General features: G+C 43.1%; 1 protein-coding gene across 6 annotated transcripts in view; it reads right to left on the reverse strand.

Moving 5' to 3' along the window:
- Nucleotides 1–25,522, reverse strand: part of Nckap5 (NCK associated protein 5) — an 888,867-nt gene that overhangs the window by 315,901 nt on the left and 547,444 nt on the right. For all 6 annotated transcript variants that reach the window (XM_060371849.1, XM_060371848.1, XM_060371850.1 and 3 more), the window contains one exon: nucleotides 444–593. In XM_060371849.1, coding sequence (XP_060227832.1) covers nucleotides 444–593 — 150 coding nt within the window. The remainder of the gene's footprint in view (nucleotides 1–443; nucleotides 594–25,522) is intronic.

A 25,522-nucleotide genomic window follows, 5' to 3' on the forward strand; every position in this document is an offset into this window, starting at 1 on the left:
CTTCTGCCAGGGCTCTAAACACATTTTCCCACCCATCTGTTTTCAGGAATTTCTGTGGGGAGTACCTGAGAATGTTTCATATTTTCTTGGATATTTTGCTCATTCATTCACCCAGGCATCCTCCTTATGAGTCATTAGGAAAAGAAAGTCAAGCGCTCCACAGCCCCATCTTGCAATTTCAAAGACTATGATTTGGAAGTGAGTTGCTCCGCTGATTTCTCTTTTGAAGGCAATACAGCTAGACTTAACAGGTCAAGACCCTTCCAGTGCAATGAACGTTAACTGTGTCCACTGTTGAGGAAGGGGTTCTAATGGCAGCCAGGTGACTATATCAGTCTGGGAGAACTCAGAAAGGAGGACTTGGAGTCACAACCAGTGCCAGCACCAGCAAGTGAGTACCAGGACAGCAGGCTTTGCTGTCGGTGGGTGGGTGGGTGTCTTACCTCCAGAGCCTTCAGTCTCTTTAAGAGCAGTCTGGTGTTTTCTTTCCCCTCCTCGGCACTGCTGTCTCCACTTACTGAGTCTTCACCTACCGCCGTATGGAGGTCACCCAGCGCTTCTTGCTGTTTCCTCTCTTCTCCAGATACTCTTTCCTAAAGCCAGAAAAAAATTAATGTTTTTACTGATTGGCAGCTGGAACATAGCAAAGGTCTAAAGGGGAGAAATCTGGATTGCTTCTGAGGTGCTTCCAGGGCTGAAGCGGAGACGGATTTGTTAAACAAGGTGAGCAGTGCTTACATTAGTGAGAACAGTAGGCTTTTATTTTGTGTGTGGGAATATGTGAGCATGCAAAGGTCCACCTGTGTGTGCATGCATGAAAGAAGCCCTCAACTTTTTTTTGAGACAAGAACTCTCACCAATTTAGAACTCCCCAGGTAAGCAAGGGTGGCTGACACCAAGCCTCAGGGATATGTGTGTCCCCACCTACCCACTGCTGGGATTATAAGCATGTATCACCATGGCTAACCATTTTACATGGGTTCTGTGCACTGAACTCAGGTCTTCATGCTTGAAAATCAATAAATACCTTATTAACTTGCCATTTCCCAAACCCTCCATTAGAAGTTTGTTTTTTCTTCACTAAACTTTGGTAAGGTAAAGTCATGGGATCACCATATCTGAAGATGCATTTTGTCTCCACAGCTGGAGAAGCTATAGAGCTGGCCAAATTCACCTAACTTGATACCTTCATTTGAGAAAGGAAAAGAGGATCACCGAATTTAATGGACATACAACTACTTCATTAATTTAAGGAAAAATAAGTATAAAATATTGAAATGATGCTTTCAAATTTTTATTTCATTTTCATGTGTGTGATATACATGAATATGTGTATATTTTTGCACGTGTGTGGGGGAAGATGTGTGTGTACAATATGCATGTATACCTACATAATTGCATGTATGTGAAGACCTAGACTGATGATGGGATCATTCTGTATCACTCTTACCATATTCACTGAGGCAGTATTTCTCAGGCAGTATCCGGTTATCTATATGGCTAGTCTCTATCTTTAGCTTGATCTGGGAATCCCCTGTCTCTGCCTTTCAAGGCTGCACTTACAGGCAGACCTGCATGTCTCTGTGGCACTTGTATGGGTTCTTGGGATATGAAGTTAGGTCTTACGTTTGCATGGCAAGTGCACACACTGCTGAGCTGTTCCTCAAGCCAGGTGGAATTCTGTGCTCAAAACAAATGGCTACTTCAGCCAGAATAGCCCAATTTCTAAGGACCCCTGTGTTTCCCTTCTAACACTTCAGGATTTGTTGTACAGCCTCGAGGCAGACATAAAATGTTGTTGTCTTGTCTTGCTTCCCTGTTGGAAGCTCCACTCTCAACCTTGTCTCTGACAGCTTTTTGGAAGTTGAGAAGTGTTAATTTGAGACTTTTTCTTAGCTCTTGCTTTCAAGAGAAAAACAAACATCAAGAGAAAATGATACAATGGGTGACAGAGATGGCTGAGAGAGTGAAAGGGCTTGCTGCCCAAGTGTGAGAACTTGAGGCCTAATCCTCTTAAACTGTGTTAGAGCCAGACACACCTGTGTGTAAATATTCCCAGCATTCTTGCAGTGAAATAGGAGGAAGAGACATGAGATCCTGGGATACATGCAGGCCACGTCGCCTGACAGGAGATCCCATCCCAAACAAGAGGAAAGGTGAGCCCTCTGCCTGCCTCTCCTGCATCTGTGCTTATGCACATGCACACAGGACACACATCACACACAGCTACACAAAGGGATAAAAAAGAGAATATCATCAGAACTATATTCCATCTTTTGCGTCATGTACCAAGGAATGCAAATAAAACTATTTGTATAAATAAATGGTTATTTCTAGCAAATATAGCTAGATGTGAAATATAAAAGCAGGCAAGAAGGATGAAACCCGGCCAGAAACACAGCTTTTTAAAAAGCCAAATGCCTAAAATACACCTCAGGAAATCTTAATTCTCTAAGTCTATGATGGAAAAAATTCCTTGCATCACGCACAAGGTTAAATCATTCTTTTACACTATTTAACTCCCAACACACACTGCAGGAATCTTGGCTCTGGTGTAGCAGGCTTCCAACCACCTGGCCTAAACTGGATTATGCATCCTGGCAGACTTTTTTTTATATTTATGAGTAAGTTAAGATCATCTGCCAATGCCAAGGCAAAACATAATAATCCCTACCTTTAAGGAACTCCCGTTATCTACTTAGAAGTAACAACATTGGGGGAGGCAGGAGTTCTCAAACTGTATTCACCAAGGTGCTCTGAAAGATCCATAACACTTAAAATACTTTTTCAAAACGCATTATGAAGTACGTAAAAAGTATATCTCATAGTACCTATCCATGTAAGACCTTCATGTCTATATATGTAACATCTATGAGTAAAATCACTTAGCCAGTAGGTTCATCCATGCTGAGCTGTTCTGTGGCGCTTTCTGAACATAATTTTAGTGGTGGTCTCTGTATATAATAATACACAGTGGGTGAGGATGTGACAGTGCGGGCTGGGGAGATGTCCCAGTCCATTAAATGCTTGCCTTGCAGGTACCTAAGTTCATCCCTAGCCCACACAGAATAAGCCAAGTATGGTGGCACCTGTGATCCCAGTTCTGGGGAGGCCCTGGAAGGTCATAGAATAAACTATAAAACCCAAAGTGAATAATACCTGAGGGATGAGATGTGAGAGGTTCTCAACAAATATGCACACACACACACACACACACACACTCATACACACACACACCCTGTTATGATTTTATAATGAATTAAAGAGAAAGCATTGGTGTGGTGAGTAAAACACTAAGTAAGCCTCGATGCGACAAGCACATTCCAGATCCACCCTGTAGTGGCTCAGTAAATGAACATGGGCCATTTATGTTCAGTAAGCTGTGATAACTTTGTCCTTTACATATGGCTGTCGGCATCCATCCATACATTAGCAGCCGATTTTCATCACTCACAGGAGCCATGTTCCCCTGCGTCTTCATGAACACTCAATTAGCATGTACTGAATTTCAACACAATATTTCCCCCCAATCAATTGCTATCTCACCTGGACTCCTACATAATTTTATGTAAAGCTGTCTTGTAAATTATGTTCTGTTGACTGTTTATTACTGGAACAGTCCCCGGAATGTACCCTATGCCCAAATACAGCATCCCCGCTTCTGTATTAGGGCACACCCTCGCTTTCTTTATACTTATGAATATTACCCTGTATGTTATTACTGTGCTTTGAGGGATAGCACCAACAGCTAATTTACTAACAAAGATGTCTAAAGTTAAAAAAAGAACAAAAACAAGCACACAAGTCAAAACACAAACAGGATGTCAGGAGCAGGAGGCTAGCTGGTCACACTGTATCCACACTTAAGAAACAGAGAGGAAAGAGCAAGCAAGACCGGGCTGTAAAACCTCAATGCCCATGTCTGGTGTGCTACTTCCTCTGGGCAGGCTCCCCCTCCCCAAAGCATAACCTTCCCAAACAGCACCACCACCAGGGAGCAGGTGTGTAAACACATGAGGACACGGGGATAAGGGTGCATTTCACATTCAAATCACAACAAAAGAGATTCCCAGAAGGAACCCAATCAGAGTTCATGTTTGTACTCAGCACACAGGTTTCTTAACACTATGAGCCATTTGCTGATCCAGGTGCTCAAGATGGGAAAAACAGAACCAAGTTCTGACAATTAATGAAATTACAGTTCATGTTGGGAAACATTACCTTGTCCTATATATGTGATTGTCGGCATCCATATAGACATAAGTAGCCAATTCTCATCACTCACAGGAGTTGTGTTCCCCAGCATCATCATGAACACTCAATTAGCATGTACTGAAATTCAACACAATATTTCCACCAACCAATTAATATCTCACCTGGACTCCTGCATGACGTTGTGTAAATGAACATGTGTTTAGGAAATATAACTGTTGCTAGTGGCAAATGCTATGAAAAAAACAAATACAAGAGAACGCTGCGGTGGACAGGTCTATCATTAGGGACAGTTTTCTATGAGATTCTATGACATCAGAATGGAAGTATCTGAGAAGCTGTCCTTGGTGCTGATACAATATGATGAGCATGCAGGGCTCTCAAAGAGGGAAAAGACAGTCCAAGCAGAAGAAAAACTGTTGAGAGGAGGGATCCTTGTGGGCAAGAAGGGGGGTCCTCTGTGCTGGACCTGAGAAGATGCAAGAGGAAGATGAGCAGGAAAGAAAGCCAGGGACTCGGGATGACTTAGTCAGGGAAGCACTGGCCTCGAAAGCATGAAGACTTGTGTTTGGCTGATTTCCTGAATCCATGCCAAAAATCACAGAGGCTATCACATATGCCTAAGGCATGCACAAGGTCAAGCCAAACCAAATCTCACCACAGGTAGAGGAGGAAGTCAGGAAATCCCACAGCTTGCTGAAGAGTTACTGATAACTGGTGGCTGCTGGGAGAGGGAGAGTCAATTTCTCTAGGGCTGTGGTCCCTGGGAGCCTGAGCATCCTCCAGGAGACAGTCATATACCCATGCCTACCCCAGCATCACCAAGTGCACTCAGTTGTCTTAAAAATAGACAACTACATAAGGTTTGGAGGAGAAAGGGGTGGGAAGAACAGTGAAGGGAGGGATTGGAAGGGAATGGATTTCAACAAACATTAAAATCCTGTATTGAATTCTCAGACAATAAGAACAAACAAGCAAGCAAACAACAAAACAGACAACAACAGCAGCAAACCTCACCAGTGTTTAATAATTTAACCTGAAAAGCAAAAGCTGGTCATGGTTGTAAGAATGTGTAATTCTAGCCCTGGGAACATGAAGACTGGAGGATTCTTGTGGCTCATTGGCCAGCCAGTCTGTCCTACTCAAAAAATCCAGGCCAGTCAAAAACCAGGTCTCAAAAGAAAACAAACGAGGTGGGTGGGACCTGAGAAATGACAGTCAAGGCTGTCTTCTAGCTTCCACCACACAAATGTGTGTATGTGCACCTGCGCACATATGCAAACACACACACATCATAAAAAGAGCTGGGCCAAGTAGGGTCTTGCAAGTTACAAAATGGACTCAGCTCCCTTCTACTTGGAATACAGAGGAAGTGGAGGCTAGGTAGGGCCAGGTGGTAGAGTGTCACCTTCTTCTACAGTGGGAGATGCTGTGGAAGGAGGGCCAGCGCTTAGAATGGTTAGCGATTAGACCAGTTGGGAAACTTACGTATAGGAATGACGGGCAGTTAGGGATCCTGGAAAGTTTACTGAAAACGCCCCCCATGGTAGATCAGACTCTATCACAGATGGGCCATCAGAAGCCATGGAGTCAATATTCAGATTCACAAATTTCTCAAAATTATCTCATCGTGGGACTGATAATGCTGTAATATTTATAAACCAGCACTGAGTCTTGCTGGGCCAATCTCTCAAGCATTTTTTCTCTCGGTTTCCCCATATGTCCAGGTAAACTAAATGTCGCTTATAAAGTCAAAGTTCTCAGAATTCAATAACTCAGGACATAGTTTATTCATATACTCAGCAGTAAGGACTATAAGAAGAGAAAGGAAAGTGGGTCTCAACCTTTCCTAACAAGAAGGCAGTTAGGGAACTTGAGTGTGATGATGGGCAGGGAAGGAAAGAGAATGCTCTAGCTGAAGGGCATTGCAAGGGTAAGTGGATACCCGCTCCAGGACTGAGAATGTGGATTTTTGGGAGATGTAGAGGGGACAGTGTGTGCTGGGGTTGACAGCAGCACCAATACAAACAAAAACCATCAGATTACACACAGCAGAGAAGACAGACAAGGTCTGTAAGGCAACTCCCCTGAGAAATGTCTCCCCAGCACTACTTTCTCCATTACCATTTTTACTATTGGGTGTGTGGTTGGCTTATTAGAAAGCAAGAACTCAAAGCTGGTCTTGAATCCAGCACGTAGGAGATGGAGAAAGGAGAAGTGTGATGGCTAATATTGGCTGTCATCTTGACTTCATCTGGATTCAACTAAAACCTAGTTGAATCTGTGGAGGATTTTCCTGACTGGATCATTTGTGGTGAGAAGACCAACCTTAGGTCTGAGTCACACTGGCAACAGCTTGTATAAAAGGACATGAAGAAGAAATCTCCTGCTTTTTGCCTACTTGCCTCACTCTCGCTGGCAAATTCATCTACCTTGCTGCAGAGGCATTCCTTTGCTGTCATAAAAACTTACTTTTTCAGGATCCTAGAATATATTGAAGACCAGCTGAAACACCTAGCCTCATGGACTGATCAATAGAGGATTCTTGGCCTTTCTATCAGGAGACAAGCATTATTAGACTATCTGGAGCACAGCCTGTAAGCTACTTTAATAAACTCCACAAATGTTACATATCTGAATTTTTTTTCTACCAGTTCTGCTATTCTAGAAAACCCTGAAAAACACTAAGATCAAGGCTTCAAAGATCAATCCTTAGCTGCATAGTGAGTTTGAAAGCATGGTGAGCTACATGAAGAGGTGTACAAATGAAAAGAGGAGAAGGAAAAGGAGAAGGAGGAGTTAGAGGAGAAGAAAGATGAATATACTGACCTACAAACGTAATTCTACTAGGGTTAGGCTATTCTCCCCACACCTTCCCCCAATTATTTGTCAGTGACAGTGTAAGAGAACAATGAAACATTAAGAGTACATAATGAAGGAACCTTCCAGAAGAGGCCAAGCAAAGAGAAAATGAGTGGAGGCTGACCTGCGGAGAAACATGGCTGCACCCTCAGCAGCCCACAGCTGCTCATTTCAGGCTGCATGGCTTCTAAATTTATCTTACACTCATTAAACATGTCAATGTAAAAAAAAAAAACAAGGATCTTCATTTTATCTAAATGTAACTAACACACAATCAGACAAAATAGCAGAAATTTTAGTATCTTTGCCAATTAACGATCTAGGGGAGATGAAGGGGCAAGAAACTAAAAAGAGAGAATGGCACACAGAAAGAAACAGGAACAACAAAGGAGATGAAAAATAGAGGAGGAGAACAAGATAGAGATAAAGACAAAGTGAAAGACATAAATAGACATAGAGAGACAAAGACAGATACAGAGATAGATAGAGACAGACACCAAGACTGACAAAGTAAGAGACAGATAGGGAGAGAGAGACACATGCAGAGAGACAGAAAGAGGAAGAGACAGAAGGAAAGAGATAGAAAAAGAGGGACAGATAGAGATAGAGGCCAAGACATATAGACAGAAAGAGAGAGAAACACAGGAAACCATGGCTGAGAATACAAGACAGAGATAAAACCCCAGTAGCTCCAGATAAAACACCTTTTTCCCACCAACTTCCCAGACACGAGCTGGAAAGGCAAGTCAGGGCCGCTTGGAGCATAACAGACTGTGGAGAGGCAAAGGTGGTTCCAGAGATGACCTGTTCTCATTTTTATAGACTTAATCAGCAGCGAATTCCACAGAAGGGAAGCCGCTACACAAACAATGCTTGCTCCCCACATATTTCATATACGGCTGGAACCATGATCTTGTTTGCGTCAACAAATATGAGTCAGTCCCCTTGAAGGTAAAGATTTAGAGGCTCAGTTAGCACTGAAGGGTTTAAATCAAATCCTGCCTTGTTGGTGTATAAAGCTTCCCTTGGAGCCGTTCATTTCTCTAAGTGGTAAGCACGGCCATGATTCACCAGCGAGGGAATGCTCTTCTTTTCTCCTGGAACACTCTGCATCATCAGGACTATGTAAAACAGCATCAATCAACACAGAACTCCAAGCTGCTTCAGCCTAACTCAGACAGATCATAGTCCTGGGAGCTCATTTAGTTCAAAGAGCAGGCAGCTCAGCTCTACACCATCAGACAGACGGTAGCGCTTGTCTATGAAGCGGGAGACTTAAATGTGGAGGAGGGGCTGGGGCGTGACGGTGGTAAAGCAGCCGCATAGTACGCAGGAAGCCCTGGGTTCCACCCACAGTGCTTGATAAAGTGGGTATGGGGGTGCACGTGTCTAATCCAAACACTTGGGAAGAGGGCAAATTTAGCCACAGCTACACAGGCAGCACAAGGCCATGCATAGGTTACGTGGGACCCTGACTTAAAAAATAGTTAATGTCTATGTGGAAGAAAATGAACCTTTGATGAAATGCTCAAATGAGTTTTGTTGACTTTCAAGTGATTCACTTCCTTCAGTCAGGAACACAGTAGGACTCCAATGTTCCATGAGGTTATCTGACTTCATGATTAGCTCATCTGTCTGTCTCATCACTATATGATGAGCATTAATGAATGGGTGCTGGAGAGGATGCTGGGGTCAGGGAGGGTAAGACACACACGGCCCTGCTCTTGTAGAGCATGCTAGGTTCTAAGATGCTAACGGGCTGCTAGTCAAAACGTCACAGAACCAGTACACAGTGTGAGGAAGTTTCCAGGTGCCTCAAGAGGACTTAATGCAGAGGGCTGGAAATGTGGCTTTGGGGGTAAAGTGCTTGCTGCACAAGGATGAGGAGCCGTGTTTGATCCCTGTCCCCCACATGAAGGTATACATGGCAGTGAACACCTGTAGTGCCAGAAGGAGGAAGGAGAGAAACAAGTGTCTCAGCCTCACTAGCGAGCCACTAGGTGTAACCAAGGGAGTTTCTTCTGCCTCTGCCTTCCAAGTGCCAGAAATGCAGGTTGTGGCACCATGCCAGGTTTACACAGTGCTGGAGACCGCATCCAGTTCCTGCATGCTAGACAGGCTCTCTGCTGACGGAGCTGCAGCCCAGCCCTGGCTCACTGTCAGCTAAAAGTGTTACACCGCTAGGACAAGTTCACAGCCATTAGTTTAGTGAAGTGGAGGACAAGTGACACGTGGGCCTCACATCCCTTCCCACTTCTGCTTTAGTGCAGTTGTGAGCACAGCAGTCCTCACTTCTCTGCCCAGTTTCTTCAGGCTTTGTATACAATGCACAAACACAGGAGTTAGGAAGAGTCAGGAGTTAGGAAGTTCAAGGGATGAAAGGGCTTTCCAAGCATATGGGAGACTATGCTGGAAAAACCAAGAAACACATAAAAGCTGGATGCAGTAGTGTGGGCATTTGTAATCCCAGTGTCCCTATGGGGAAATGGAGGGGACAGGATGAGAAAATCCCCAGTAGCCCACAGGCCAGCTATCTTAGCATACCCAGCACAAGACTGTAAGGAGACCCCATGTAAAACAAGGTGGAAGGTGAGGACTAGGACAGACCCCTGAGGTTATGCTCTGATCTCCACCTGTGTCCCATGACTCACACACGTTAAACCAAAATCACGAGCATAGAATAACTCAAAACTCCCCAGCTTTCCATTTCTATGATTTTAATCACCTGTAAAGCTAGGCTTAAAAAGATACTTAGAATCCCACTAGAGATTTGGAATACCTAATACATAAAATATTTATGATTAGAACTGCCTATAAGACTTCCTCAAAAAATCCTGTGTCATCCCCCTACGCATATTTTCCTCTGCATTTAAAAAAAAATCATCATTTCTGTTGTGCCTTTTTCTTGGATCCTATATAGTTGTCACATTCCACCCCGTGTCTCTGAGAAATGAAAGGCCTACAGCTCCACATTTGGTGATAGCTTGGACTTGCAACATATCTCAAGAAAGTTTGCTGAGCGCGCGTCATCTCTCAGGACATTTACTTGTGTTTAGTATGGTAGTTTGAACAGGTAAGGTCTCCCATAGACTCGTCTTTGAATGCTCGGCCCGTAGGAAGCAGCACTGTTAGAAACTGCGGCCTTGTTGGAGGAAGTGTGTCGCTGTGGAAGTGGGGCTTTGTGGTCTCCTGTGCTCAAGCTCTGCCCAGCGCAGCAGTCTTCTGCTGCCTGTGCTTCAAGATGCAACTCTCTCCGCCCCCTCTCCAGCACCATGTCTGCTTGCGTCCTGCATGCCTCCTGTCATGGTGCTGACGGACTAAACCTCTGAAGCTGTAGGTCAGCCCAACTCAATGTTTCCCTCATAAGTGCTGCAGCGGCCATGGTGTCTCTTCACAGCAAAAGCCTAAGGCAGGTGGAATCACTACATGCATAGGTTTGCTAAAATTTGGTTGCAACGATTCAAAAGAAATAGAGCAACAACAACAAAAAATCCCTTGTTTATTGATTAATTTTGTTTGACAATTTCATACATGTATATAATGTATTCTAATTAATCTCTCCTTAATACTCTTTTATCTCCTTTCCATCCCTATTAATCCCCATCATCCCTACCCGTCTCTTTCCAAGATTCATGTCTTTAGTTTTCATTTTGTGACCCATTTAGTTTTACCAGAGCATCTGTGTGAAAACTACATTGGAATTATCCACTGGAGCCTGATAGAGTCATCAGCTGCTGTACAACCAAAGGCAGGGACTACTCCTTTCTCCCTTAGCCCATGTGTAGCAAACAGTTGAGTGAGGAAGGGTAGGGCTCTGAGCCCTGCTCCATTGCCTGCTGCTGAAGGACCCGGGCTTATGAAGACCCGATGCAGGTGCCCACAGTCGCTGTGAGTGTGTGATAATGGCTGTGCCGTGTATAGGGGATATTTTACAGCCTTCTGCTTCTTAACAGTTTCTCACCCCACCCTCCACGGCCTGCCATCTTCCATTGTTCCCGAACAAGCTAAATGCCTAAATGAGCTATAATGAGGGCAACACACTAAGTTCCAAGTGGATTTAAGGCCCATTCCACAGGACTGAATCCAGCCCTGATAAATACATGGCAGGGCTATCTCAGGAGCCAGGGGTAACTAACAGTTTTGTTGAGTTAATTGATATTATCAAGATGCTTTCTATTTAAGTTTATACCCATAGACAAATGTACTCTTGACCTCAATCAATGAAGCCCCTCAACTTTTATTATTGTTTTCATCAAATGACATGGACACAGAGGCTACACATACAAAGATATAAATAATAGGGAGAGAGAGAGAGAGAGAGAGAGAGAGAGAGAGAGAGAATGTGTGTTTGTACAACCAGGCATATATAGGAAAAAGGTCAACCTTAACTGGCGTTCCTCAGGTGCTGCTCGTCTTGGGTTCTTTTCTGGAAATAATCTCTCAATGAACAGGAGTACTCTATGTAGGCTTTGCTTGATGGCCAATGAGTTCCAGAGATTTATCTGGCTTTTCTTCCCCAGGGCTAAAGTTCCAGATGTGAGCCCTGACATCTGTAGTATTTTCCATGATTTCTGGAGATCTGACTTCAGATCCTACTTCTTGCCTTGCAAACACTTTATCAGTTGACCCATCTCCTTAGACAGTGGCTAACATTTGTTTCAATGTATTCATTATTCTTTTGACATCCATAGATATCTGTGGATTCCTAGCTTAAAGACGGAAAAGGAAATGGTGGGGATGTAAAGCAACATCCTGCTGCAAAGATTTCAACAGAATGTTTTACCTCTGAATATCCAGCCATATGTGTCATCTACATAGTAACTTGCTGCAAAATTGAAAAAAGTGATCATTTATACTCAAGCATATAAGGTTAGAGACTGGGGTGGAATTAGCATGAAATGTTAAATTCTTTCTGGAGCACAAAGATACTGAATAACTGAATATTCAAGAAAGAATATTCGTTTTCTCATTGCTGAGACCAGATACACAACAAAGAGCAACTTAGGAAGAATGTTTGATGTACAGTCGACCATGCAGGGGAGGGCAAGGCAGCAGGGGCTTTGAGGCCACTGGTCACACACCCTTCACAGTCAGGAAGCAGAGAAGATGAATGCTGGCGCTCAGCTCACTTTCTCCTTTTTATTTAGTCTGGGACCTCAGGCTATGGGATGATGCTGCCCAAATTCAGGGTGGGTCCTCTCTCATCGAAATCTTTCTGGAATCACCCTTATATAAGAATACCTAAAAGCATCTTGCCAAAGTAACTTTAAGTCCATTCGGGTTGGCAATGAAGAAGTACCACAATATTAAACCTCAAAGTTATAACAAGTGAGCTTGCACATATATTATATACATGAGCCAGACAGATGTCCTGGACCCTTTGCAGATAAGGGGATTGGCTTGAGTGTTTTTTAAGCATTCTGGTTCCCACTAAGTGTCAGAACTAAGAATTGAAACACAAAACTTATTTCACTTTAGGATTTCCTCATGCCTGCACAGATCTGTTTTTAGTAGTGATCCCATCCGTGAATGTGTGGCCTTTATTTTCCCAGGAACTATGGGGAAATGGTGGGAAAATGTGGCAGGCGGCATCTCTTCCAGACTGCTACGCCCTTCTTCTGTAGAGCTATTGACTTCATCATAAATGTTAGGGCTGCGCTCAGAATAGGTTGGAAAACCACTACTACTCAGTGATTACTAATGATCTGATTAGGTCAAAGCATAAATATACGCCATAAAACACATCAGACTAAATGGTGGCATGAAGGTTATGGGGATAATCAACACCCTTTCTGATTAGACCCATGGCCTGGGCCACAGGACTGAATTCATGCCAGGTATTAAACCTGGTCAAAAGCCTATGGCCCAGGAGGTCACAGACCCTATTGGGGAATCCACTACCCGTGGTTTATGAAAGGGACAGATTGTCACACTGCCTTCTCAATATTTATGCTTATATTCACAGATGAGTGCTCATCTCATCTTTGGTCAGGGAAACTTCTTTCAGCAATGGGTAGCAACTAAGGTGGGGACTCATCATCGACCAAAATTCTAAGGATAAATGACTGCTGAACTCAGTCCCCCATGTCAGGGGACCTTCCCTCCAAGGTCCAGGAAGCACCATGGCAGAAGGGACATAAAGACTGTAAGAGTTGGAGGGCTACATGTTTAAAATGTGTGCAAGGTGAAGCAAATAAGAACAGTCAATACTATAGCAGCCACTAAGTGGACTCCGTGGGATTAAAAAAAATAAAATAAAAAGATAGAAAGGTAGGAGGGAAATATAGTGGAGGGTTCTGCGAAGAGTCTGGGAAGAGCTAGGAGTAGATATGACAATGTATCCATGTATGATATTGTCAAAAAAATAAATAAAAGACTAAAACAATACCTGCTAAACAGAAAAGCAACAGGGAGAGAGACTGCCTGACAGGCACTCCCAGACACCCCTGCAACTTCCTTTCCTGTGATTCATTGACTTGTTTGTTTTGAGGTGATGGGGAGGATGCTCAGAATATACTGTCGCTGTAGCTAGCAAATATCACAGCCACATTCCCATTCCCAGGGACTGCTAGCAGCTTTTGTTCCACACTAGCATACTAAATTTTAAAAGTGGGAGAAAAATAGCATGAGATAAATCACTGCATTTTAAAAGAACATCCCAATTTGTTCACAGTTTAACATTCCCACTGCCAGGCAAAAACATATAAAACTCCCCTCTTTCATCCCCAGATTTGACTCACAAAGTGAATGAAGCACGCAATGAAATCTCCGAGATTAAATGTTCATGATGGATAAGAGGGTAGAGTGTTTGCTTTATGTGCCTGAGATGAACTCACAGCCATGGGCACATCAATCCACTTCTTCTCTGCATTACTCTTCACTCAAAACACTTCTCGATATCACCAACTATCTTCCATATTGAGCAGATTCCCACAGTTACATTAATAAATTCTCAGGTGATGCTTTTACTGCTTGTTCCATCTATCAGTAACATTTATTTCTGTAACACAGGTTCAGTTCTAAATGCGCTGTGCATAGAGGGAGGCTCTTTCGGAACGGGAAAGCATGAAAGAGCCAGACATCCTTTTCATTGAAGGTAGGCTCCCGAGGTCTGGACATCGGGAAGGAGAGAAGGAAATAAAGTTTCAGAGTATAACCATGGAGGGGAGAATATAGAGCAAAGGACTCAAATTTAGCTCCCAGCACATAGAGGGATGTTCACATCACAACACCCTGCAATTCCAGCTGCAGGGAGTCCAACACTCTCGTCAGTCCTCCACAGGAACTTTGAGTCATGTACACACACACACACACACACACACACACACAAACACGCACACACACATAGACACACACATGCTCACACACACTTAAAATACATAAACTAATTGGCCTGCTCTTTGATCACCTACCCCTGAGGGGGGAGCAGCCTTACCAGGCCACAGAAGATGACAATGCAGCCACTCCTGATGAGATTTGATAGACTAAGATCAGAAGAAAGGGGAGGGAGATAAGTGGACTTGAGAGGGGCATTTGTGAAGAAGGGGGTGGGAAGGTGGGGTTAGGAGAGGAGGAGGGAGGGGTTTATGGGGAGATACAAAGTGAATAAGTGTAACTAATAAAAGTTAAAAAAATAAATACTTCAAAAATGCTATATAGATATGGATAAAATATATATGGTGAATGGTTGCACTAAAATCCTTGCAGGCTAAAAAAAAAAAAAAAAAAAAAAAAAAAAAAAAACCCAAAAAGACAAATTTGTAATTTCCCAACCCAGTTTTCTTAAGGAATTAACAGGGCAGGAAGCCAGAGCTTCCGAAGGGGAAGTTAAACACCGAGGCTGAGCAGTGACTATCCCCAAATGAGCTGACGATTCAGCCATTGCCCTCACAGGTGTGTGGTATGGCTGCCCTACATAGACTGATATACCCATACGGCAGCCTCAGCATGGACCGGGGAGATATCTCAGGCACTGCAGTGCTTACTGTCCAAGCATGAAGGTCCATGTTTGATCCTGAGAACCCATGTAAAAGACCCAGGCCTAAAGTTGTTTGCATAGAGTTCCAGCATTGAGGAAGGAGATCCCCAGGGCTTCCTGGCCAGCCTGTCTAAGTTCCCAATTCACTGAGAGACTCTATCTCAAGCAAAACAAGGAGGAGGGCACCTGAGGTTGTCTTCTGACACCTACATGCATGTATACACATATAGGTACACTCACACACAGAATTCTTAAGGGAACTTTAATTTAAAAGAAATGTAAACAATGCAAATTTTTCTATGTTGTTGCAAATGGGCAAGCCCCAAAGGCATGGCATTAAATGAAACAAGCCAGTCTGAAAGACAAACTCCACATGACTCACTGACTTTTAAGATCCAAAAGATGAACCAATAGAATCAGAGAGCAAAATGGGGCACTTGGGCTGAAGGTGTGAGTAGATGTTGGTCAAATGACACAAACTTTCAGTGATACAGGAAGAATATTTAGAGAGCCCACATGGAGCGTGGTGATTGCCACTATTAACAATGTATTCTTAACTTGGAAATTGCTAAGATGTACATTTTTCAGGGTTCTTATCACATGAAAAACAAAAGACAAAGGTGTGAGGCAATACAAATGCTATTGCATTCACCATTTCATAATGTTTACATATATCAAAGCTTCATGCTATATAGCATGAGGGTAAAAAAAGTTCAGTTTGTCAATTAAAGTTTTTTAATTAAGCAAGATTCAGTCTTATGACCCCATCAATTCAGATCGTCAGGTGATCAAAGTTTGCTCCAGAAATTATGGTCAATACTGGATCCTTCTTATGTGATCAATGGCTGGCAGAGACATATTTATGTATCTTCTGAGTTTGTTAAGCTGAACTGAGTGGGAGGCAATTGCCTCTTGTCAAAGAACTCTAAGTATTCATAGGAGGTAGCAGCAATAATAACTCCACAGGCAGGCCTTGACTTAAGGAGCCATCTTTTTTTTTTTTAATTTTACAAGAAAGGAAAAGCAATATAGGTTTAATAGGAGCCACGCTTTGAATGTTAATCCTTTCCTGAGTCGGTGACACGTGGTTTGACCCTAGTTTGTCATGCTGTGCAGCAGTAGTGAGGGGAAGCATGAAGTCACAGGCTAGATCATGGTGCTGACACTGGCCTGGGCTACCAGCATGTTCTGGGTACAGCCACTTAATAAGTGACATGAGAGAGCCGGCCTTTATTATGACACAGGCATTTGTGTACAATGTTTTCACCTGACACTGGGCTAATAAAGAGTTCTGAGCACACTGATGATAGGCTAGACTAGGCCGTGATGGTCACCATCTATTTTCAACTTAACACTTTGGAGGCTGAACACATGGCTCAGCAGTTAACTATTCTCGAACAGCAGCCAAATTCTGGTCCTAGCATCCATGTCAGGCAGCTTGTAACTGTCCATAACTCCAGCTCTAGGCTAACTGAAGCCTCTTCTGCCTCCATGAACACTGTATTTAAGCATGTGGGGGGGAGGTGCATGCTCAAGTATGCGTGTGCGTGCACATACACACACATACACCATTAAATAATTTAAAAAACTTAGCACCATGGCTAATGAAGGAGAATTTGCAACAATAATCGTTCAAAATGAAAAAAGAGCTAGCCAAGCCATGTCACTAAAGAGCTGCTGAATATGGTGCCAGGTCAGGGTGACAGCAGAAGTCTATCAGGGATTGAAATGCACAGCGCATCACTGACACCGCACCAAGTACAGCATAAGAAGCCATTCAATAAATGTCACTGTTGGCTGGTTAATATGCTGATTGACAGATGGTGTCACCTGTGCTGTTCCTACTGATGACAAACATAAAGGTCAATTAGGTAAGTGTTCCTAAGTACTTGCAACAGAAAGCTGTGATGGTGGGGGAGGGGGGAGAGAGACTGCCTCTACACAGCAAGGTCTGGTCTCAAACTCATCCTCCTGACTCGACCTTCTAAGTGCTAGGCTTCTAGATGGCCACCACCAAAACTAGCTCAGCTAATTCTATAAAAGTGGGTTTTTTCCCCACCATTAACATAAAGTACCAGTAGAATATTTGCTCACACAATGATGAAAATATAATTAAACCAATTTCCTCCTTTAGAATCATCTGTGTGTTCCTAGGTTGCTGTTGTTGCTGTGATAAAATACCTTGACCAAAAGCAGTTTAGATCAGGAAAAGACTTATTTCAGCTTACAGTCACGGATTATAGTCCATCATTAAGGGAAAATAAGATATGAACTCAAAGGCCAAAACCTGAAAGGAAGGACTGTTTGCTGTCCATACAGAATTACCTCTGACCAAAGAACTCATTTCCCAGCCAAAAAAGTATAGCAAGAAATTGGAGGATGCTAAGTGCTAGCTGGCTCACAGGCTAGGTTACACTCGACGAACTTTCTTATACAGTTCAGGACCATCTGCCCAGGGATGGCTCTGCCCACCTATATCAATTACCAATCAAGACAACCCCTCATAGGTATGCCCACAGATCACAGGCATGTCTAGTTGGATCTAGACAACTCTTCATCTGAGGCTTCTCCTCGCAGCTGACTCGTGGCTGTGATCCAGGTCGGTGTCCTTAGACATTAACTGATATTACCACCATATCCATCTCATAGCACCACAGAGACCATGTAAGCCAAACTACTGTCTTGAAAATTTACATAGACTGAGTCCTAGTCTGAATCCACCCATCCTGGAGTTACTGAAATCACATGTACTTTTGAGGGTCTCCATGGAAAATCCATTTTAATATTGAGTGGAGACTCCTATCCAAAAAGAGAAAGACCTCAATTATGTACCTAAATAGAATTTAAAACATAAACGCTGCCTTTGATTTACCATAATTCAGATAACTCTTGCCCACTAACGAGGCAAAATTCTAGAGAGATGGTGAGACTCAATAGTTTGAGGAGTTTCACAGAAGAAATTCTGCTTGTAATATTGTCCTGATGTGTTTTTGACATTAAAACTATTATTTTTATACCCCAGTCCCTGGAAATGGCAGGAAGTCCTCAGGTGAGGTGTCTCCTTGTCATGGAGTGGGAAGTAGATCCTGACAAGCCGCTCACAGCCTCAGTGGGAGCAGAGAGGCAGAGGCAGCTCCAAAGGTGCCAGGTGACTCATCCTTGGTAAGAAGGCAGGAGATTTCTATAAATGATCAAGAAATGACTAGAATCCTAAAACCAATAAGAAACATTGTCAGGTCTACATGGGGGACTAATTTTAAAATGTTCACCTGAAGCCTGGGTAACCATTTTCTTCACATTAAAAAAAAAATTGTGTGTTTAAAGAAAAATAGGCTGGCAAATTGGGGTTCCAAGATAATTGGCTCTCCCAGAGACATTCTATCTAACATTCTCCACAAGAAATAACCTATTGGATTTAACCAGTGGTCATCTTAGTGTCAAGTAACCTGGGACACCTTCTGATGCTGACATGAGGGTGTTCAAGAAGCTGGGCCTGGGTTTCAAGTCTGCAACTCATAGGTAGGGTGGTTGCAACTGGCAGCATTTCCTTGCATGTAAGATATAAGATAAATGAGAGATGAAGGGTGAGAGAGGACTGTCAGCTTTGAGATGCAGTGATCTCAAACACCTGCTGCATTTTCCACTTTTCCTCTGGGCCTGTGTGAGTGACCTTTTCCTCTTCACATGATGACTGACCCTCACCTACTGTACCTACACTTTTCCCTTAGCAAAGCATGAGCAAGTCTGGGAAGACAACTCAACCAGGAAAGTGTTTGCCTTGCAAGCGTGAGGATCTAAGCTTGATTCCCAGAACTCACAGACATCATCACTGGGGGATTGTGATCTCAGTACTGGACAGGTGGAGAGAAGCAGCCCAGCAGCTCATCAGCAAGCCAGCCTTCAAAACTAGGCAGTTCATGGCCAGTATGGGCCCTATCTACAAACCAAAACAATTGGGGGATGTGGGAATAACAGAGAAACAGACCAACACACACACACACACCATGGGAACAAACTGGTCACATAGTACATATGAACATGACAAAACCAAAACAATAAATTTCTTATAAATATGACCTGTTTCTATCTTTGTCACGATATAAATACCGCAGCCCTTTTATGTATTCGGAACTACAAGAGAGAAGGATGACCACACTATGGACCCTATCAGGAAGGACCCCCAGGCCTCCTGCCTGACTTCCACACTGAAGGAAAGATGGTACTCAGTTGTCCATCTCTCTTTTATCCCATAAACCTCAGAAAGCCTTGTGAGCCAAAGACTTTCCCAGATATTGGCAGAAGAGACAGAATGGCTCGGGCCTACCTGAAAACTCAGCTTTGGGTAGATGGTCTGAGCTATCTGAACAGAGAGGGTTTGACTATGGTGACAGGCCCTGAAATCTATGTCCATCAGAGCGACTGTCCATTAGAACCTAACGCTTGTACTGGGCCCACCAAGGGACCATCATTTCCCTGAGTGCTATGTACACTCTGCACACTGACACTGGAGCAATAGGCATCCTACCAATGTCTGCACTTAGTATGGCTTGGACAGGACTGCAGAGCTCACAGGCCTTCGGTAATGCAAGACATCAGGCCTCAGATATCTGTGAAGTGGGGCTGTTGTCTCTGGAGGCATCACATCTACCCACAACCCCCTGCTTCGTCACACCAGAGTACTCCACAATCCTCATTGTCTCCATAAACACCCTACTCTCTCTCATTAGAGTACCCATAGTCCCCTCTTTCCTTGTCCACAATGACCATTTTCCTCTACTGTCTCCCATCAGAGTACCCTTGATTCTCTGCTCTCTCTCTTCGGAGTACCTATGATCCTCTCCTCTCATCAGACTGTCACCTCTTATTCATGTTCCCACAGGGCCAAAGGCCTCTTATATATATAAACTTACTGTCTTCAAAGAACCAATTTAACTTCTTCCTTCCCTAGAAGTTCAACATGTCTCCTATACAAAAGTGACTGGACAGGCTACTCTGAGGGAAATACTGTGGGCAGAAAAATGAAGTCAAGATCTAGCTCTCGAAACCTTCACTATGGTGAGCAAGAAAGCAATGTAAAAGTTGAACCGTCCTACAGCACTGCTAAAGATGTGGAAATTATGCAAATTCCTATGCTCAGGCCACATCCAAGCTAATTAGCTCAGAGACACCCTGGAGGGCAAGCAGGGCATGCATAATGTGTTTGTGTGCGTGTATGTGTGTGTATGTCTGTGTGTGCGTGTGTGTGTGTGTGTGTGTGTGTGTGTGTGTGTGTGTAATGTCTTCATGTGTTTGAGTGTGTGAAAGCATCCCTCACCCATGCCAGGCGTACATAGAAACTAGAAACTGATGTAGGAAAGTCTTCCTCGGTTGCTTCTCCACCTTAGTTTTGAGTCTCTCACTGGCCTGGAACTTTTCCCAAACAGACTACACGTTTGGCCACAGATCTGCCTGCTTCTACCCCACATCACTAGGTTTACAAGCATGGGGCACCACAACGGTCGGTTCAGAGAAACAAAGTCAACTTGGTTCTCAAACTTGTGCCAGAAGCACTTAACCCATCAAAGCATCTGCCCAGTCCCAGAAGAATAAGAATATTTTTTACAGATCACCAGGTGATTGTCAGACACAGCTGAGTTTGAGGAGCACAAGTACAGATACAACTAATGCTGCCGCACCAAAATACAGAATCCAGCCCACACAGCCTGACTCACTGCACAACACCCAGAAAGCCAGCTGCCTGTGTGAAATGAAGTTTCTTCACCGACAAGGTGAACCCAACTTCCGCTCTTGCTCTTGAAAAGGCTAACGTGTGGATCAAATGACTGCAAAGGATATATTAATTATTCCTGTGCCTGTTCTCACTATCATTCCCTGGAGGTAATGTTGAGATGCCCAGGAGGAAAGAGGTGCTAAAAATACACAAAGAAGAAAAATGCAATAATGGTAGGCTTGGAAAGAAAATCAAATACAGTGACCCAAGAGAAATACAGCCCAATTTATATCTTGAGGGTATGTTTACAAATTATTTTGTAAATGCAATAAAATAGATTGTAGAGTATTTGCAAAGGAGCTGTTCTCAGATCATCACTTGTAATTACAGCAGAAACTTACTAATTCAGACTAAGGCATCAACTTGGCCTTAGTGTGCAGACAGAGAGATTGCTGTGCTAATTCATTAATTAATTTGTTATGGAACAAAATCGATTAGAAGTGAGTTATCAAGCCTACCAAACAGGACACATTTTGGGGAAAATGCATTTTTATCTCCTCATACAACTATGGAATAAATGCAAAGGAGAACCTTGGCCATTCATTTATGCAGAGAAGGCAAGAACACTAGCCATAGAAAGACATAATTCTTTGATGGGTTCAAGGGGCTAAGATGGGTTCAGGGATTAGCCAGTAGTTGCCCTCCCCAGGAGTACTGTGGATGCTCATAGAATATTCTAAGTTCTCCCTAAGATCCTTGGTATTTGATTGCTTTTTGCTCATCTTAACATCCATGAACTCTGTGCAAAGGGAATCACACAGGACTGTTCACATTTGGGTGAGCCTGCCAGCTGACAGGGAGGCAGGAGAAAGACTGCAATGCTTAACAGGATTCCTTGGTGCCTCTATCATTCAAGAGTTGACTAAGCATGTGCTCTCACTTGAGTTTTTGATCTGGGCCATTCTGCTGGGTAAAAGGTGAAATCTCAGGGTCATTTTGATTTGCATTTCCCTGATAGCTAAGGATTTTGAGCATTTCTTTAAGTGTTTCTCTGCCATTCAACATTCCTCTATTGGGAATTCTCTGTTTAGCTCTGTATCCCAATTTTTAAAATTGGATTACTTGATTTGTTGCTGTTTTAACTTCTTGAGTTCTTTAAATATTCTGGATATTAGCCTTCTGTCAGATATAGGGTTGGTGAAGATCCTTTCCCAATCTATAAGCCGTTGACGACAGTGTCCTTTGCTAAAGCTTTTCAGTAAAAAGAAGCTTTTCAGTTTCAGTAGGTCCCATTTATTGATTGTTGATCTTAGAGCCTGTGCTGTTGGTGTTCTGTTCAGGAAGTTGTCTCCTGTGCCAATGAGTTCAAGACTCTTCCCCACTTTTTCTTCTAACAGGTTTAGTGTGTCTGGTTTTATATTGAGGTCTTTGATTTACTTGGACTTGAATTTTTTCACAGCATGATAAGCATTTTTCTACATGTAGACATCCAGTTAGCCCAGCACCATTTGTTGAAGATGCTATCTTTTTTCCATTATATGGTTTTGGCATCTTTGTCAAAAATCAGGTGTCCATTAATGTGTGGGTTTATTTCTGGGTATTCTATTCAATCCCATTGATCCACCATTCTGTTTCTATGCCAGAATCATGCAGTTTTTATTACTGTTGCTTTATAGAATAACTTGAGGTCAGGGATGGAGATACCCCCAGAAGATCTTTTATTGTAGAGGATTGTTTTAGCGATTCTGGGTTTCTTCTAATTCCATAAGTTGAGAATTTTTCTTTCAAGGTCTGTAAAGAATTGTGTTGATAATTTGATGGGAATTCCATTGAATCAGTAGAGAACACAGGCTAGAGAGGATGTGGAGAAAGAGAAACCCTCCTCCATTGCTGGTGGGAATGTAAACTTGTACAACCACTTTGGAAATCAATCTGGTGCTTTCTCAGAAAATTAAGAATAGTGTCAATTCAAAAAAAAAAACAAAACAAAACAAGACAAAAAAGAATACTGCTACCTCAAGATCCAGCTATACCACTCCTAGACATATATTCAAAAGGTTCTCAAGTATACAAGGACATTTGCTCAATCATGTTTGTAGCAGCTTTATTCGTAATAGTCAAAAGCTGGAAACAAACCAGATGTCCATCAGTTGAGGAATGGATACAGAATTTGTGGTACATTTACACAATGGAATCACTACTTAGCAATTAAAAACAAGGAAAGCATGAAATTTGCAGGCAAATGGTGGGAACAAGAGAAGATCATCCTGAGTGAGGAATCCCAGAAGCAGAAAGACACACATGGTATATACTCACTTATAAGTGAATATTAGACATATAATATAGGATAATCATAATAAAATCTGTACACTTAAAGAAGCTAATTATGAAGGAGGACCCTGGGTAAGATGCTCAATCTTCATTCAGAAAGGCAAACAGGATGGACATCGGAAGAGTGAGAAAACAGGGAACAGGACAGAGGGCCTCTGAAAAACCCTACCCAGCAGGGTATCAAAGCAGATGCTGAGACTCATAGCCAAACTTTGGGCAGAGTGCAGGGAATCTTATGAAAGAAGGGGGAGATAGAAATACCTTGAGGGGACTGGAGCTCCAAAAGGAGACTAACATAGCCAAAACAAAAACAAAAACAAAAACAAAAAAAACAAAAAACTGAGACCTGGGGGTCCTGCAGAGACTAAGATCCCAACCAAGTACCTGAAACCCCTGCTCAGATGTAACCATAGACTCAGTCTCCAAGTAGGTCCCCTATCAGTGGACTGGGGGAGGGGCATGGGTGGAGAAGAGGGAGGAAGGGTGGAATTTCAAGGGGATGAGGGAGAGGGCTACAGCTGGGATACAAAGTGAATAAAATATCATTAATATAAAAAATAAAAATTTAATTTAAAAACTGGGGTACAGAGCCTACCACAGAGAGCCACTGAAAGACTCTACCCAGCAGGGTATCAAAGCAGATGCTGAGATTCATAGCCAAACTTTTTAGAGTGCAGGGAATCTTATGAAAGAAGAGGGAGATAGAAAGACCTGGAGGGAACAGGAGCTCTACAAGGAGAGCAACAGAACCAAAAAATCTGGGCCCAAGGGTCTTTTCTGAGACAGATACTCCAAACAAGGACCATTCATGGAGCTAACCTAGAACCCTTGCACAGAAGTAGCCATGGCAACTCAGTGTCCAAGAGTATTTCCCAATAATAGGAACAGGGACCATCTTTGACATGAACTCATGGACTGGCTCTTTGATCACCTCCACCTGAGAGGGGAGCAGCCTTACCAGACCACAGAGGAGGACAATGCAGCCACTCCTGATAAGACCTGATAGGCTAGAGTCAGAGGGAAGAGTAGGAGGACCTCCCCTATCAGTGGAATGGGGGAGGGGCATAGAAGAAGAAGAGGAATAGAGGGTAGGATTGGGAAGGGATGGGGGAGGGGCAACAGCTGGGATATGAAGTGAATAAACTGTAATTAATGAAAATAAAATTAAAAATTAAAAAAAGTGCAAAACCCACAGCAAATGCAGCAGCAGGATGGCAGCAGGGTGACAGGGGTGCAGCAGGGAAGGCCAAGGCTCCACAGGCCCTCTCAGGGCTCTCCTATTTATACCCTCTCAAGAGTTCCCAGAATTAATCTACCTGCTGCTGGCACAAATCACAGCCCTGCCAGAGCATGAGACACACTGTAGTTATCAGCCTTGGATGGTCTGAAGCAGCCCCATATCCCACACCTGGGATTAAAACAAAACGTAGTCATATAACATAACTGGGTTTTTAAAGAACGTGCTGAGCAACACCCAGGCCCAAGCTTTGAAACCCATAAAGCCCAAGACACTGTCCAAGTCTTTGCTGCCAGTCAGTTAATACCTTTATCCCTCAAGGGCTTTAGCCTCTCACCTTTCACCCAGACCTTTTCCCTCATATCAAAGACTGTGGTCACTTTGCAAAAGAAATGAAGGGCTCAGGGAGATGACTCTGTCTTTAAAGTATTTGTTGCATGAACTTGAGGGCCACAGGACTGATCTCCTACCTAAAAAGCCAGGTCTAGCAGGGTACACCTGTAATCCTAGAACTCCGAAGGCAGAGTCAGGAGGGCCCTGAGATCTCAGGGGCCAGCCATGCAAGTGAATGGGTGGGAGTTCAGTGAAAGACCCTGCCTGAAAAATAAGGTGGAGGAGAGTGACAAACTGATCCATGGCTTCCACACAAGAACAAATGCAAGCACACACACACACACACACACACAGAGAGAGAGAGAGAGAGAGAGAGAGAGAGAGAGAGAGAGAGAGAGAGAAACCTAGAAGGACAATGAAGCTGATAAGTCACTGAGTATAAGATAGCTTGATAATGTGAGAGCAAGGGGGAGGGGAGATATGGACACAGAGTGGGAGACAGACAGATACATAGAGAATATACTTAAGACTATCCCACTGCTGTTCTAATTCCTCATTCTAAAAGAGTGCAGCTTGTCCAATATTATTATTATTTTTTTGCCATCATTGAAGATATCTTCATGAAGCATCAGTAAGCAAAAGTTCTAAAATAAAATGCCAAGTTTCTTGACCTGGGTGATTTAAGAAAGTAGGTCAAGGCTCAAGGAACGGATACTATGATTTCAAACTCATTTGTTTCCCAAAAGGAAGATATAACTGATAAGCCCATTAAACAATCTCAAGCATCTTACCAATTTACCCAAGCCACACACTTACCAAAGGGCATTATCTTTTAGATTATGTATATGAGACTTCCTGA

The sequence above is a fragment of the Meriones unguiculatus genome, chromosome 18 (genome assembly GCF_030254825.1).
Source record: "Meriones unguiculatus strain TT.TT164.6M chromosome 18, Bangor_MerUng_6.1, whole genome shotgun sequence".
Classification (NCBI taxonomy): domain Eukaryota; kingdom Metazoa; phylum Chordata; class Mammalia; order Rodentia; family Muridae; genus Meriones; species Meriones unguiculatus.